Here is a 13023-nt window from a genome sequence, read left to right as displayed (position 1 = left end):
CATAATGTCCATGTAAAATGCTTCATAATCATAAGCAACAACTTAATCAATTTTCACAAAGTGAGTGAATCTCAGAAATCCTTGACATGCCTTCTTCTAGGCCATTGAAGTATTTATTCATCAAAGGGTGAAGTCTCGTTCAGGAAACAGCTCTCTGATTTCCCACATGGCAGGCCAGTTGTCCCTACACTATTTATTGAATAACCTAGTTTTTACTCTTCAATAGAAATGTCTGTTTGCTCATATTCCCACATTCCTTGGTCTGTATTTAGTCTCACTATTTTAGTCCATTGATCTGTCTGGTATTGTCACTGTCAAATGATATTGTTGAATGAAATTTATATTACAATATCAAAACTGGCTACAAAAGCACCACCTCATTGCTCTTCTCAGATATACTTAGAATCATTGTTACATTCTGCCTCCCTTGTCTGCCCAAAACCTATTAAGATTTTATTTATGTATATATATTTTTAAATATATTTTTATTGATTTCAGAGGGGAAGGGAGAGGGAGAGTTAGAAACATCAATGATGAAAGAGAATCATTGGTCGGCTGCCTCCTGCACACCCCACACTGGGGATCGAACCCACAACCTAGGCATGTGCACTGACTGGGATTTGGATTGCGATCTCCTGGTTCATAGGTTGACGCTCAACCACTGAGCCACACCAGCTGGGCCCTATTAAGATTTTAATTGTTAACTTGTTAAATGTATCAGTTAATGTAGTAAAAATGGACTTCTTTTTAGTGTTGTCTTTCTAAGATTATGGTTTGTGTTTCCATTTGTTTGGTGTTCCTTCTACAACCCTTGCTGAGATTTTATTGTTTTCTTAAAATAGATCCTGCATGTCTTGTTTATTCTTAGGCATTTTATGGTTTTTCATTGTTATTGTGAATAGATTTTTTTCATTATAATTTCTAGTCTAACATTCTAACAAGTAATTTGTATTTGGAGAGGCTATTGAGTTTTTTTTGTCTATTGATTTTTAAAAAGCCAGCTCATTCTGGATGGTTTTTCATTTGAGTTGAGTTTTTCAGATTTATAATTGTATCCTGTGATTTTATTTCTCCATATCGAATCCTTCTACTTGGCATTTTGATGTGCTTCAGGTTTCATAGCTTACAAAATGTAAACTCAACCCTGTTAACTATCTCTTTCCAGCCAAATTACTTAAGAGGGTTCCTTCTCTTCACTGTTCTCATTTCCTTCTCCCCACTCGCACTGCCACCTCTGCAGCCTGGCTGCAGCCATCCCTACTCTACCACAGTGAATCTTGGCAAGGTCTCTGAGAGACCTCCACATCTCTAAATCCAAACATTGTTTTAATCCCCCATCTCATGTGACCTCTCCCTCACTTTAGGGACTGATGGCCATGCCTTTGTTCTCTATCCCCTTCCCCTGCCAACCATCGCCTTGCCCTCTGGTGGTTTTCTTCCTACATCTTTGGCTATTCCTTCTCTATCTCTTTGTAGTATATTATCCTCTATTCTAATTTTTGAGGATTCTTATTACTCAACATTAGACCCTCATCTTTCCATATTTTACTCTCCACTTAGATGATTTCACCTGTTTTTATTTTAATTATCAACTATGTGCTCATGACGCCCAAATTTATCTCTCTAGACTAGGCCCTTCTTCTGAACTGCAGTTTCATACATCCAGTCACCTCTTCAACATTTCCATTTGAATGTCTCAAAATCATCTTAAATTCGGCATGTCCAAAATTCAATCATGACATTTCTCCCCAAACCCACACTTCTTCCAGTTTCCAACCTGGAGTTGTCCTCTATTCCCTTCTCTTTTATCATCATATTCAATCCTCAAACCATGTGGCTTAACATCCCAATAGATGCTGGATCATCACCTTATCTACTTTTCTACTACCAGCATCACTCTGGTTGAAACTACCATCACCTGTCATTGGACTGCTAATAGAGTCCTGACTGGTCTCCTTCTGTGTGCTCTTCCTCTCATTCAACTCATTTTCTTTACTGCATCCATGTAGATCTTCTGTTATTCTTGTGCTTATAACCCTTTATCGTATTGCTCCTTCTCTTCCTCATAGACAAAGGCCAAAATCCTCAACATGATTTACAGGGCTCTACCATTGAGAGGCTATTGAGGCCCCCATCTGGTACTCTTCCCTGCTGTTTACTTAGCTATAAACAATCTGGTTCTTGTAGTTTATTAACACTATGGTGTCGGGTGAATTTCCCGCCAAAATATAAGATGGCGCGGGCAATTATTTAGGTTTCCCGCGCAAAATCAGAGTTAGTTTAAAATGCCTATATCTTTTGAAGTATGGGTTCGATTGAAATGAAATTTTCGGTTTCTTGTGTAAAAAATGAAAATTTATTCAATCACAGACATTTTTTTATCTATTCAGTACATAAATAATTCGATATATATAAACTAAATACGAAAAACCCAAAAAATACTTATTACCTAAAAATATACACATATTTTTAAAGTTTAAAATAAAATTTTCATAATAAATCAAAACAAATAGAAATTAATAGTTTTTTAGCGTATGATATTTTTCAAAACACGCCCCTTTATGTAGAGGTATATTGCAAAATTTGCACATGTAGCGTGTCTCACTGCGCAATTTATGAACGGAACATACGCGACACCTTCTCAAAATGTTTTTCTTTTTTCCACTTCCGACAATTGCCTGTAACGTATGCTTTCTCATGTCCATCGATAGCCTGCATGGTGGATCAGATGTAGGTGGTTTAGCCCGCATTCCAGAAGTAGACGGTACTGGTTGAAGGTCTGGAACAATGTCCATGTCCTCTGGAATATCATCCGTCAACCAGTGGATAGCTGTTTGTTTCAAAAACATTTTAAAACCCATTTTTCTTTGCCTCACTGATTTGTAAACTGCATAAGAATTAAATAATGCGCAATTTATCATATACATTGCCAACCTTTTTGTCCATTTGACCGTCCTCCGCAATATCGAATAATATGAAAGGTATTGGTCGGCCCGGTCAACACCTTTCATATGTTTATTGTAGTCAATGAGTGCATTCGGTTTGACAATTTTCTTTTTTGATGTTCTGTCAATATTCTGACTTTCTTCCATCTCTGCAGAATGAATCGAAGAAATCAGGTATACAGGCTTTTTTGATTGCCACACTTGTAACAATATATCATTTTTCCTTATAAATTTTGTTTCACCTTTTTTCAAAGAAATTGTTTGAAAATCTTTAGGTATACCTCGATTTTTCCGGATTGTTCCACATATTCTGAATTTGTTTTTCATAAGTGCTTCACAATTTGCGACGCTATTATAATAATTGTCCATATATATATGGTACCACGAATCAGTGTACGGAGACACTACTGTTTGTATCGTTTCCAATAATCGCTTTCCTTCGCCGCAATAAATTTCCATGTTACAGATATATCCTGTATCACTTTTGCACAACAAACGAACCAATATTCCATATTTAACGATCTTGCCAGCATTATATACCCTAAAGAATAATCTTCCCCTCCAAGGTACGATCCCTTCATCTAGTGATAATTGCTGATGAGGTTTGTAAATATTTATAAATTTAGGCACAAAATAATCTAGTACTGGTCTCACTTTGCAAAGTCTATCTGATTCATTTACGATATCCGCATTATTATTGAAGTGCCAAGCTTTCCATATCTGTCGGAACCTGTCTCTCGTCATCGTTTTACCAAAATATGGCGTCTCCGTCCATGGCTCCGTGGTCCAATAGTCATCTCTTCTATCTTTGCGCACCTGTCCCATGAGAACAATTAACCCTAAAAACTTCTTCATCTCTTGAGGGGTTATATCTTTCCACTTTAGGCTTTCTTTTGAAAGTTTGAAATTATTCCTATTTTGATTATAATACCTGTTTGACTCCTCTACAAGAAATTCAAAAAAATCATCTCCGATAAATAATTTCACGGCATCTTCTATATTATTTATAACAGCATCTGTGTTTAATCCTTGATGCCCTAAAAAATCTTCTAAGACCGGTGGATTATCAACATGCGACCATTCTTCTCTCCCGCCTTCTATATCTGACTCTGAGTCAGAGCTGGAGCTCGAAATTCTTCGTCGCCTCAATGTCCTGGGACGCACCATTACTTCATCATCACTAGAATCTTCATCACTTGTACTCGCATTTTCAAGATCGCTATCACAAGAATAATTGGACAACTTGTCTGCACAAAACTCATCATCACTATAGTCTGAATGCTGCGACATTCTAGGTTAAAGCAAATAAAAATAATACTAACTGAAAATAGCGGTACTCCGATAGATATCTGATATAAAAAAATAATTATTATGCGAACACTTTGCGGAACGATTTTATTTTATTTGGTTAAAAAATTCTATATGAATGTCTTTATCACAATATATTTAAATATTTAAACACGTAATAATATTCACAAAACTCAAAACTAAAGACGTCCGGACACAAGAAGTATTTCTCAATAACTATTCTCTTTGCATGGTGAGATATCCAGGGATATCGGTTATAAAATGAGAAAACAATACATTGGTACCCTAACGGTATTGTACTCGACCAGCGCCATAAAGTGTTCTCTACTTACAAGGGATTTTTATGATACCTATTACCCCAATGGGTATGAAACGGTTCGCATACGCAGGTAGGTATCTTTGTGAACGGCAAACAAACAAATATTTGGTAATACGCAGTTACAATCGGCCCGAGTTTACACGTTTCCCGCACTCCACCGCAAATCTATATGAACCGAGTTAAGACGGCTCCCGCGGAGTACGCGCAATTCACGCGAGCCGACTTAACTCGTTTCCCGCAATCCAAGTGTTAAAACCACCACAAATTCTTCCCCTCCCTGGGGTTTTCTCAGTTGCTGGTACTGGAAACCCTTATCCCTTCCTACTCCATCTCCACCCCCCAGTTAGCTATGATTCATTCCCTGCTTAAGAAAGCCCTCCCTCTTGCCCTAAACTAAGTTTGGTCTCCCTGTTAAGAGCTCTTTTAGCACTTTGAGATTTTCCTTCATGTTGCTTATCAGATTGTAGTTGCCTATTTATCAGACTAAAATCTCTCTCTCCCAATAGACTTTAGGCCCCAATGGGGACAGGGATGTGTGCATATTTTGCTAATTTCTTTACTCCTAGCTCATTCTCCAGGACCTGGCATATATAGTGGGTACTCCGAACGTTTTGTGAGTGATGTTTCTAACTGGCCACTTTGTATAAAGAAAATGAATTTATTTTTCCTATTAATTTTGTATCCAACTATTTTATTGAAATATCAGGGATCAGTTTGGGTCCTCAGAGAAGCAGATGCCACCATGGACTTACATATGCAAGAGATTTACTGGGAAGTACCTGGAAGGGGGAATGGGAAGGAGCAGGAGTGGGCAAGGAGAGCCTACAGGTCATGCTGCAGGTATGACAGCAGAGGACCTCATTTAGCCAGTGTTTTCCTCTTTCAGAGAAGCACTGAGTTTTATGTGCCCGTATTTTATTTATAAATGTTGAATCAATGCACATAGATGACATGGTGGCTGGTTTGTGTGTGTGTGTGTGTGTGTGTGTGTGTGTGTGTGTGTGTGTTTTATCTTTCCTAGGTTCTCATTGTCATCCAGGTTTCATTAAAAAGAAATAAACGTTTCTTCTTTCCCTGGACTCTGTTCCTTAGAAATTTGGCACTTTTGAGGCTGTACTTGTTAGTCACTTTTTTGGGGTTGTTTCTGTTGGTTTTATATCTGGGAGTAAATGTCAGGAAACATTTTTATTGAATATCTAATTATTCAAATTTATAAGCAAAGAACTGGGGGTAGTATTTTTATGGCTCTCTTCATCCTCTGTATTAGTGATTATTTCTTTCACATTCTTAATTCCATGCTTATAGGATTTTTTCACTTTAAAAATTGTTATTTTTAAAAAAATATGCTTTTATTTCAAAGAGGGAGGGAGATAGAAATATCAATGATGAGAAAGAATCATTGATTAGCTGCCTCCTGCATGCCCCCTACTGGGGATGCTAGCCCACAACCCAGACCTGTGTCCTGCCTGGGAATTGAACTGTGACCTCATGGTTCAATATACCAGGGGTAGGTTGCTGCTCAACCCTTGAGCCACATCGGTGGGCTATGATTTTTTACTTTCATAATTAGCTTTATTTTTTTCTAAAATAGCTCTTGGATTAATTTATCAAGTCTGCCTGTTTCTGTTTTTAATTTATTCATTTAGGCTTTTGTTTTTATGAATTCTTTTACACCAATTGCATAGGTTTATTAGCTTTTTATTTTACTTCTTGGGTCAAAAGTACAGTTCAGTGTTTATTTATATTAACAAGGTTTACAATCATTTGGGAATTTTTTCTAAATCTAAAAATGTTTGTTGTAAAACTTCAAATACAGAAATGTAGAACCAAGAAAGGAAAAATTCCTTGTAATTTGATCACCAAAGATAACTGTCTCTCTTAATAGTTTGGGGTATATTCTTCCAAATGCTTTTCTAGGCATATATTTTTCTCTCTTTTGGTGTGCCTGTGCACCAGTAGTAGTATTTGTATACATGTAAATGTGCATATGTATTTTTTATATTTGCGGTGTATGTATTATATACACACAGATGTATGTATAAGTGTAAACATACTTTTTACTTAGTTACATACATGTTTCAGGTCTCCGAGGGAGCAGGACAGGCCTCTCACAGATCTGAAATGGCCTGAGGGCAAGGAGAGCAGGTTGCCTGGGGTTTCTATTTTGGTTAGATGGAGAGTTCTCATGCTAGGGCAGGGGCTTGTGTAATTCAAATCTCCTGCCAGTGCCATAGGAAGGAGCACTCAGGCTTTTTGTAAGTTTGTCCAGAAGTTGGAGAACAAGGGAAAGTGAGGAGGGTGAAGCTTAAAGGCTGTCAGTAGCCATCAAATAGATGTGTTTACATCTTTATGCTGTGTTTCTACATGTATGTGAGTGTGTATGTAGACAGGCCCGTGTATAACTCTTACCTCTCTATCTATCTATCTACTCTCTCACTATATATATGATGTATTGCAACTGCCTTTCCTCATTGTTCCATGTTAGTACATGTAGATCAACCTCATTCTTTTAACTAGGTGCATAGATCTCCACTGTGTGGATGTCTCATAGTCAGTTATTACCTTGTTTATGAGTAAGTTGCTTCTGTGTATTTATGGTTTTACAATGGGACATCGAACATCATGCACCCTACACTTTTGCACATGTGCAACTGTATTAGTCACTCAACACATAGCCATTGAGCTCCTTTATGCTCTAGATACTGTACAAGTGAAGGTTCCAGATTCTTTGAAATTACACTATAGTGGTGAATGGACATGGGATAGCTTATTAATATGTCAAATATGAGTAATGCTACGTGCTATGCAAACATATACAGGGAAAGGAGACAGTGTTGAGGGTGGTCTGCTAATACAGGGTGGTGGGGAGGGCCTCTACAATAGGACACAGACATGAGAATGACTGGAATATGTCTGAAGGAAAAGCAGAATTTTTAGAAAAGCTCTACTGGGTAATTTTTAGGTCAAAGGGTGTACATATTTTAAATTGCGATGATCTTGTCAAATTTCATTTTTTAAAAATTTATGTATTTCATTTAACCATTCTTAAACAAGCATCCCTGTTTCATCCATCATCACCAAAAGGGATAGTAACCTTTCCTTTTAAGCCTTATTAATATGGTACAAAATACATTGTATCATCTTAATCTATAATTTGTTCATTTTTAGTAAGGCTGAGCACTGTTTATTATCCATTTATATTTTTTTGGTAAATTGTTTAATATGATTTGCAATTTTTCCACAGGCTATTAGCCATTTATTAATATAATACAGATATTTATTGTTTGCAGTTTACTTTTTGATCTTTGTATTTTTTTGGCATGCAAAATTTAAAATATTTTTTTTACCAACTATTTTCATTTGAGTTAATGTTTTGTGTCATGCTTAATGGCCTTCATCACTTGCTTATCCATATTTCTAAAACACTGAAAGTCAATTTATGCTTAAGGCCTGAAATTAGGATCCAGCTTTAAAAAGCAACAAAACAGTGCCTAGCTGGTTGTTCCCAGGCCATTAATCGTCCTTGTGTTTTGGCTTATCTCAATTGACTTACTATGCCCCTATTATAATAAACCAAATTTCCATAGGTTCTTGGATCTATTCTGGCATCAATCGCACTGCTAATGTCTGAAACCTTGCTTATTGCCTCTTAGGCTAAAAACCTCCCTCAGACTCTCCTATATCCCAGACGTTTTCAGATTTTTTTTCTTTCAAATTAATTACAGAAACAATTTTCCCCCAAAATTGATTTTTAAAAAATCCTAGTGGGATTTTGATTGAAAATCCATTAGCGTTAATTACTTTGTTTTTTTAAAATATTTTATTTATTTATTTATTTTTAGAGACAGTGGAAGAGAGAGTGATAGAGAGATAGAAACATCCATGATAAGAGAGGAACATCATTGATTGGCTGCCTCCTGCACACCCTCCACAGGGGATCAAGCCCGCAACCTGGGCATGTGCCCTGACTGGGAATTGAACCAGTGGCCTCTTGGTTCCTGGCTTGATGCTCAACTGCTGAGCTATACCAGCTGGGCAGTGTTAGATTACTTTTGGTGAGAATTATGTTATAAAATAAAAAAATACTGTTTTTCCAAGAATTAGATTTATTCAAATGTTCATGCCCTTAATAGTTATAATTTTCATGTCATACATTTCTTTTTTAAAAATATATTTTATTGATTTTTTACAGAGAGGAAGGGAGAGAGAGAGTTAGAAACATCGATGAGAGAGAAACATCGATCAGCTGCCTCCTGCACACCTCTTACTGGGGATGTGCCCGCAACCAAGGTACATGCCCTTGATCAGAATCGAACCTGGGACCTTTCAGTCCACAGGCCGATGCTCTATCCACTGAGCCTAACCAGTTAGGCCTATTTCTTAAATTTATTCCTAAGTATTTTTTGTTCCCTTTAGCTGTGTCCCACAAACTTAATATTGTTGTATTTTCATCACATTCAGTGTATTTTTTATTTTTATTTTTGAGACTTCCTTGGCCCACAGTTTAAACGTTTTTGGAAGTTTTGCTGTTATCTTTATTTGTAGCTTAATACCATTTTAGTCAGAGAACCCATTCTATAATTTTAATTCTTTAAAATCTCTTGAGGTTTATTTTATGGCCCAGCATATGGTCTGTCTTGGTGCGTGCTCCACGGGCTAGAAAAGAATGTATCTTCTGCTGTTGCTGTGTGTTCTATTCCAATCAAATTCTGGTAGCTGACGCGTCATCTTGTGTTTTTGTTTTTTATATCCCTGCTTATTTTGTATTAGTTCTATCAAATGCTGAGAGAAAGGCACTGAAGTCTCCAACTGCATGTGGATTTATCTTTTTCTCCTTTCAGTTTTTACTAGATGCATTTAAAAAATATATATATTTTTTATTGATTTCAGAGAGGAAGGGAGAGGGAGAGATAGAAACATCAATGATGAGAGAGTATCATGGATCAGCTGCGTCCTGCATGCCCCCCACTAGGGATTGAGACCACAACCCGAGCGTGTGCCCTTGATCAGAATTGAACCCAGGACCTTCCAGTCCAGAGTCCATTGTTCTATCCACTGAGTCAAAGCAGCTAGGATTGGGCATGTGCTCTTGACCAGAATCAAACCTGAGACCCGTCAGTCCACAGGCCGATGCTCTATCCACTGAGCCAAACCAGCTAGGGCTACTGGGCTACTGGATGCATTTTGAGGCTGTTTGGTGTATAAATCTTTAGGATTGTTGTCTTGTTGGACTGAAACTTTTATTAGGTAACTAGAGACCTGGTGCACAAAAATTTGTGCACTCGTGGGGATCCCTCAGCCCGGCCTGTGCCCTCTCGCAGTCTGGGACCCCTTGGGGGATGACCACCTGCTGGCTTAGGCCCGCTCCCTGGGGGAACGGGCCTAAGCTGGCAGTCAGACATCCCCTCTGGCAGCCTGGGAGCCCTCAGGGGATGTCCACTTGCCAGTGGGGAGCAGGCCTAAGCTGCAGTCGGACATCCTTAGCGCTGATGAGGAAACGGGAGAGGCTCCCACCACCACCGCTGTGCTGGCAGCCGTCAGCCTGGCTAGTGGCTGAGCAGAGCTCCCCCTGTGGGAGCGCACTGACCACCAGGGGGCAGCTCCTGCATTGAGCATCTGCCCCCTGGTGGTCAGTGTGTGTCATAGTGACCAGTCATTCCCAGACATTCTGCTGTTAGGGTCAATTTGCATATCACTCTTTTATTATATAGGAGCGCCTGGCCAGCCTGGGTGAGGGGTTGATGGCTGTTTGCAGGCTGGTCACAACCCCTTCAGGGTGCGGGGTCCCCCTGCGGTGCCTGGCAAGCCTGGGTGAGGGGCTGATGGCTGCTTGAAGGCTGGCCACAGCCCCTTCAGGGTGGGGGTACCTGGTCAGCCTGGGTGAGGGGCTGATGGCTGTTTGCAGGCTGGCCACAGCCCCTTCAGTGTGCGGGTCCCCACTGGAGTGCCTGGCCATCCTAGGTGAGTGGCTGAGGGCCGTTTGCAGGCTGGCCACAGCCCCTTCAGGGTGGGGGGTCCTGCTGGGGTGCCTGGCCAGTCTGGGTGAGGGGCTGATGGCTATTTGCAGGCTGGCCGGAAACAGGTATCTGGGATTTGTCTTCTATAATTGAAACTTTGTTGCCATGAGTGGAGGCCACAGCCGGCTCAGGGCAGGCAGGAAGCTTGGCTTCCTCCATTGCCTGGACAACCAAGCTCCAGCTCCGTGGCTGCTGGCTGCCATCTTGGTTGGTTTAATTTGCATATAGTTGCTCTGATTGGCTGGTGGGCGTGGCTTAGGGCATAGCGAATGTACGGTCAATTAGCATCTTTGTCCTTTATTAGTGTAGATGTCCTCTTTGTCACTGGTCTGGGCTGACTTTTAGAAGTAGAGATTAGCAGGTCTTTTTGATCCAGTGAATCTGGAGTGCGGGCCGAAACCTGCATTATAACAAACTTCCCAGATGATTTTTTTAAAGCAGGTATTACTCAGAATTCTTACTTGCAGACAATAGAAATTGACTCTGGTTAACTTAGCAAGGAACTCATTGGGAGACTATCCAGTAGCATCCACTGGACTGCTCGAGTCCTGCCAGAAGCAGAGCCCTGTGGCCCTCAAGGGAAACCAAGAAGACAAAGCAGTTGTTGTCCCTGATCCCAGCTGGTTGAGCAGTTTATGAGCTAAACTCGACGGACCCATCAGGTGTCACACCACCTAGGACTCTGAATCTGGTGCAAAGGATATGAGGTGGGAGAGTTTAAAGTTCATTTTGTGGGTGTAAGAATTTTGATGTCCAATAATAAAAGGGACAGCAATTGTAGAATTTAGACACATGCCTAACTATCATATGGTTTGGTCATGATTCAGGCTGCCCAGTCTCTTGGTTTCTGCATCTTTTCCTTTTTCTGAGCCCAGTTTCCCTGCCTTTTAGATGGGAACACACACCCACACACACACTTATACAACTCCTATTTCGGGAAAATTGTATGTACTTTATTTTGGGAAATAAAAATCAGCAATGATACCTAGGCCAACTACAAAATAATGAGGCTAATATCATGGGTTCTATCACATGCCAAATGCAATTATTTACTGTTCTGGAAGACCACAGGCCTATGCAAAGGACAGGCTCTCAAACTGCGTATCTTGGGAGGACGTAAGTGGTGATAAGAGCATTATGCTATGTGTCAGGAGTCTGTATGTGACTTTGGACAAGTGATCACTTAGCTCTGACTCTAGGCTCATCTGTAATGCAATGAGGTTGGACTAGAAAAGATAGTTTCTAGGCCTCTCCAAATTGCAATTTTCTGTGACACCAGAGCCTTGCTGCTCCCGTGGCTTCAGGTCATTTTTGTGAGAGTAGTTGACAACTGCCAGGTGCCTGGCTGTTTGCTAACGTGGGGGCACAGTCCTGCAGAAACTGACATGTGAGATGGAGTGTATGAACCTGCTTGCCATTACTAGGGTGAGGATCCAGGCCAAAGGATGTATGTAGAGTGACAAAAATCCATTCTTTCTGTGGGAAAATGGTCACCATATGGTTTTGTCATACATGCAGTGAAGCATAATGGACAAGACACGTTATGTTTTCAGAGAGACCCTGAGATTATCTTATCTTTCTTCTAAAACAAACAAAAAAACTTTCTCCTGGTTCATCCTGTCAGAATTGGAGAGGGAAAATGGATGTTTGGCAGAGGGGGTCCACGGAATGGATCAGAGGGTTAGAAGCTAAGCAAGCTGCATTGGTATGCGAGAGGGGGTGGGATCCTGGTTTGCTCTGGAAATGCCTGAGCAAACTTAGACTTGTCTCTGCCTGAGGGTGGGTGCAGAGGCAAGTCTAAGCTGGCCAATGCATATTACCCGTCCCAGTTCATGGAGGAATCCCACAAAAGCACAACACAGAGAACGGCTATTAAGGATCTTCATTTATATGTTTGGTGAATCCCCTTTGCCGTAAGGATCAGTTTAGAAATGACTGGGGCACAATAAATTAAGTCATTCTTTGTGAGTTGCAGGTTCTGATGAGCGCATCGTTGCTGGGGGCCCTGTGTCTTTTCTCATCCGTCTGTGTTGTGTGTGCCATTTCAGCATTTACTCTCCCCATTGAGACCAAAGGTCGGGCCCTACAGGTAAGTGATGCAGGGACCTAAAACCCTCAATCCCCACTTTTAGAACAAAGAAAATGAACTTGGAGTAGGAAAATCCTTTTAAGCAGACATGATTATTCATGGGCTAACACTGATATTTGTTTAGTGTGTCTAGTAGAAAAACTGGGTATCCATTTTCCCCACGTGTAACATTGAGCAGCACTAAAGTTTAACTATATCCACCTCAAACCTGCTTTTGGTAAAAGTTATAGCTTGATCCAGGGACCATGGTGAATGATAGTTGTTGAGGCCTCAGCATTCTACCCTTCCTACTTTTCCACCTGGACGTAAGTGCCGCTGCAGAACTGAAGGCGGCCCAAGGAGCAG

General features: G+C 40.2%; 1 protein-coding gene across 7 annotated transcripts in view; it reads left to right on the top strand.

The window, feature by feature from the left end:
• Positions 1 to 13023, top strand: part of SVOPL (SVOP like) — a 62379-nt gene that overhangs the window by 43127 nt on the left and 6229 nt on the right. For 4 of the 7 annotated variants that reach the window (XR_011472652.1, XM_070423995.1, XM_070423993.1 and 1 more), the window contains one exon: positions 12565 to 12678. Coding sequence is in view for 6 of the 7 variants with exons in the window: in XM_070423993.1 (XP_070280094.1) it covers positions 12565 to 12678 (114 nt within the window). In the remaining variant the exon portion in view is untranslated. Of the gene's footprint in view, positions 1 to 12564; positions 12700 to 13023 lie in introns of those variants that run through there. The other 3 variants (XM_070423992.1, XM_070423991.1, XM_070423990.1) reach the window with 1 other exon arrangement.

This window comes from Myotis yumanensis, unplaced genomic scaffold (genome assembly GCF_028538775.1).
Source record: "Myotis yumanensis isolate MYYU_CA2020_CCGP unplaced genomic scaffold, mMyoYum1.0.hap1 SCAF_9, whole genome shotgun sequence".
Lineage (NCBI taxonomy): Eukaryota > Metazoa > Chordata > Mammalia > Chiroptera > Vespertilionidae > Myotis > Myotis yumanensis.
Note: the sequence above shows the minus strand (reverse complement) of the source record. Positions and strands in the feature narration are given on the sequence as shown.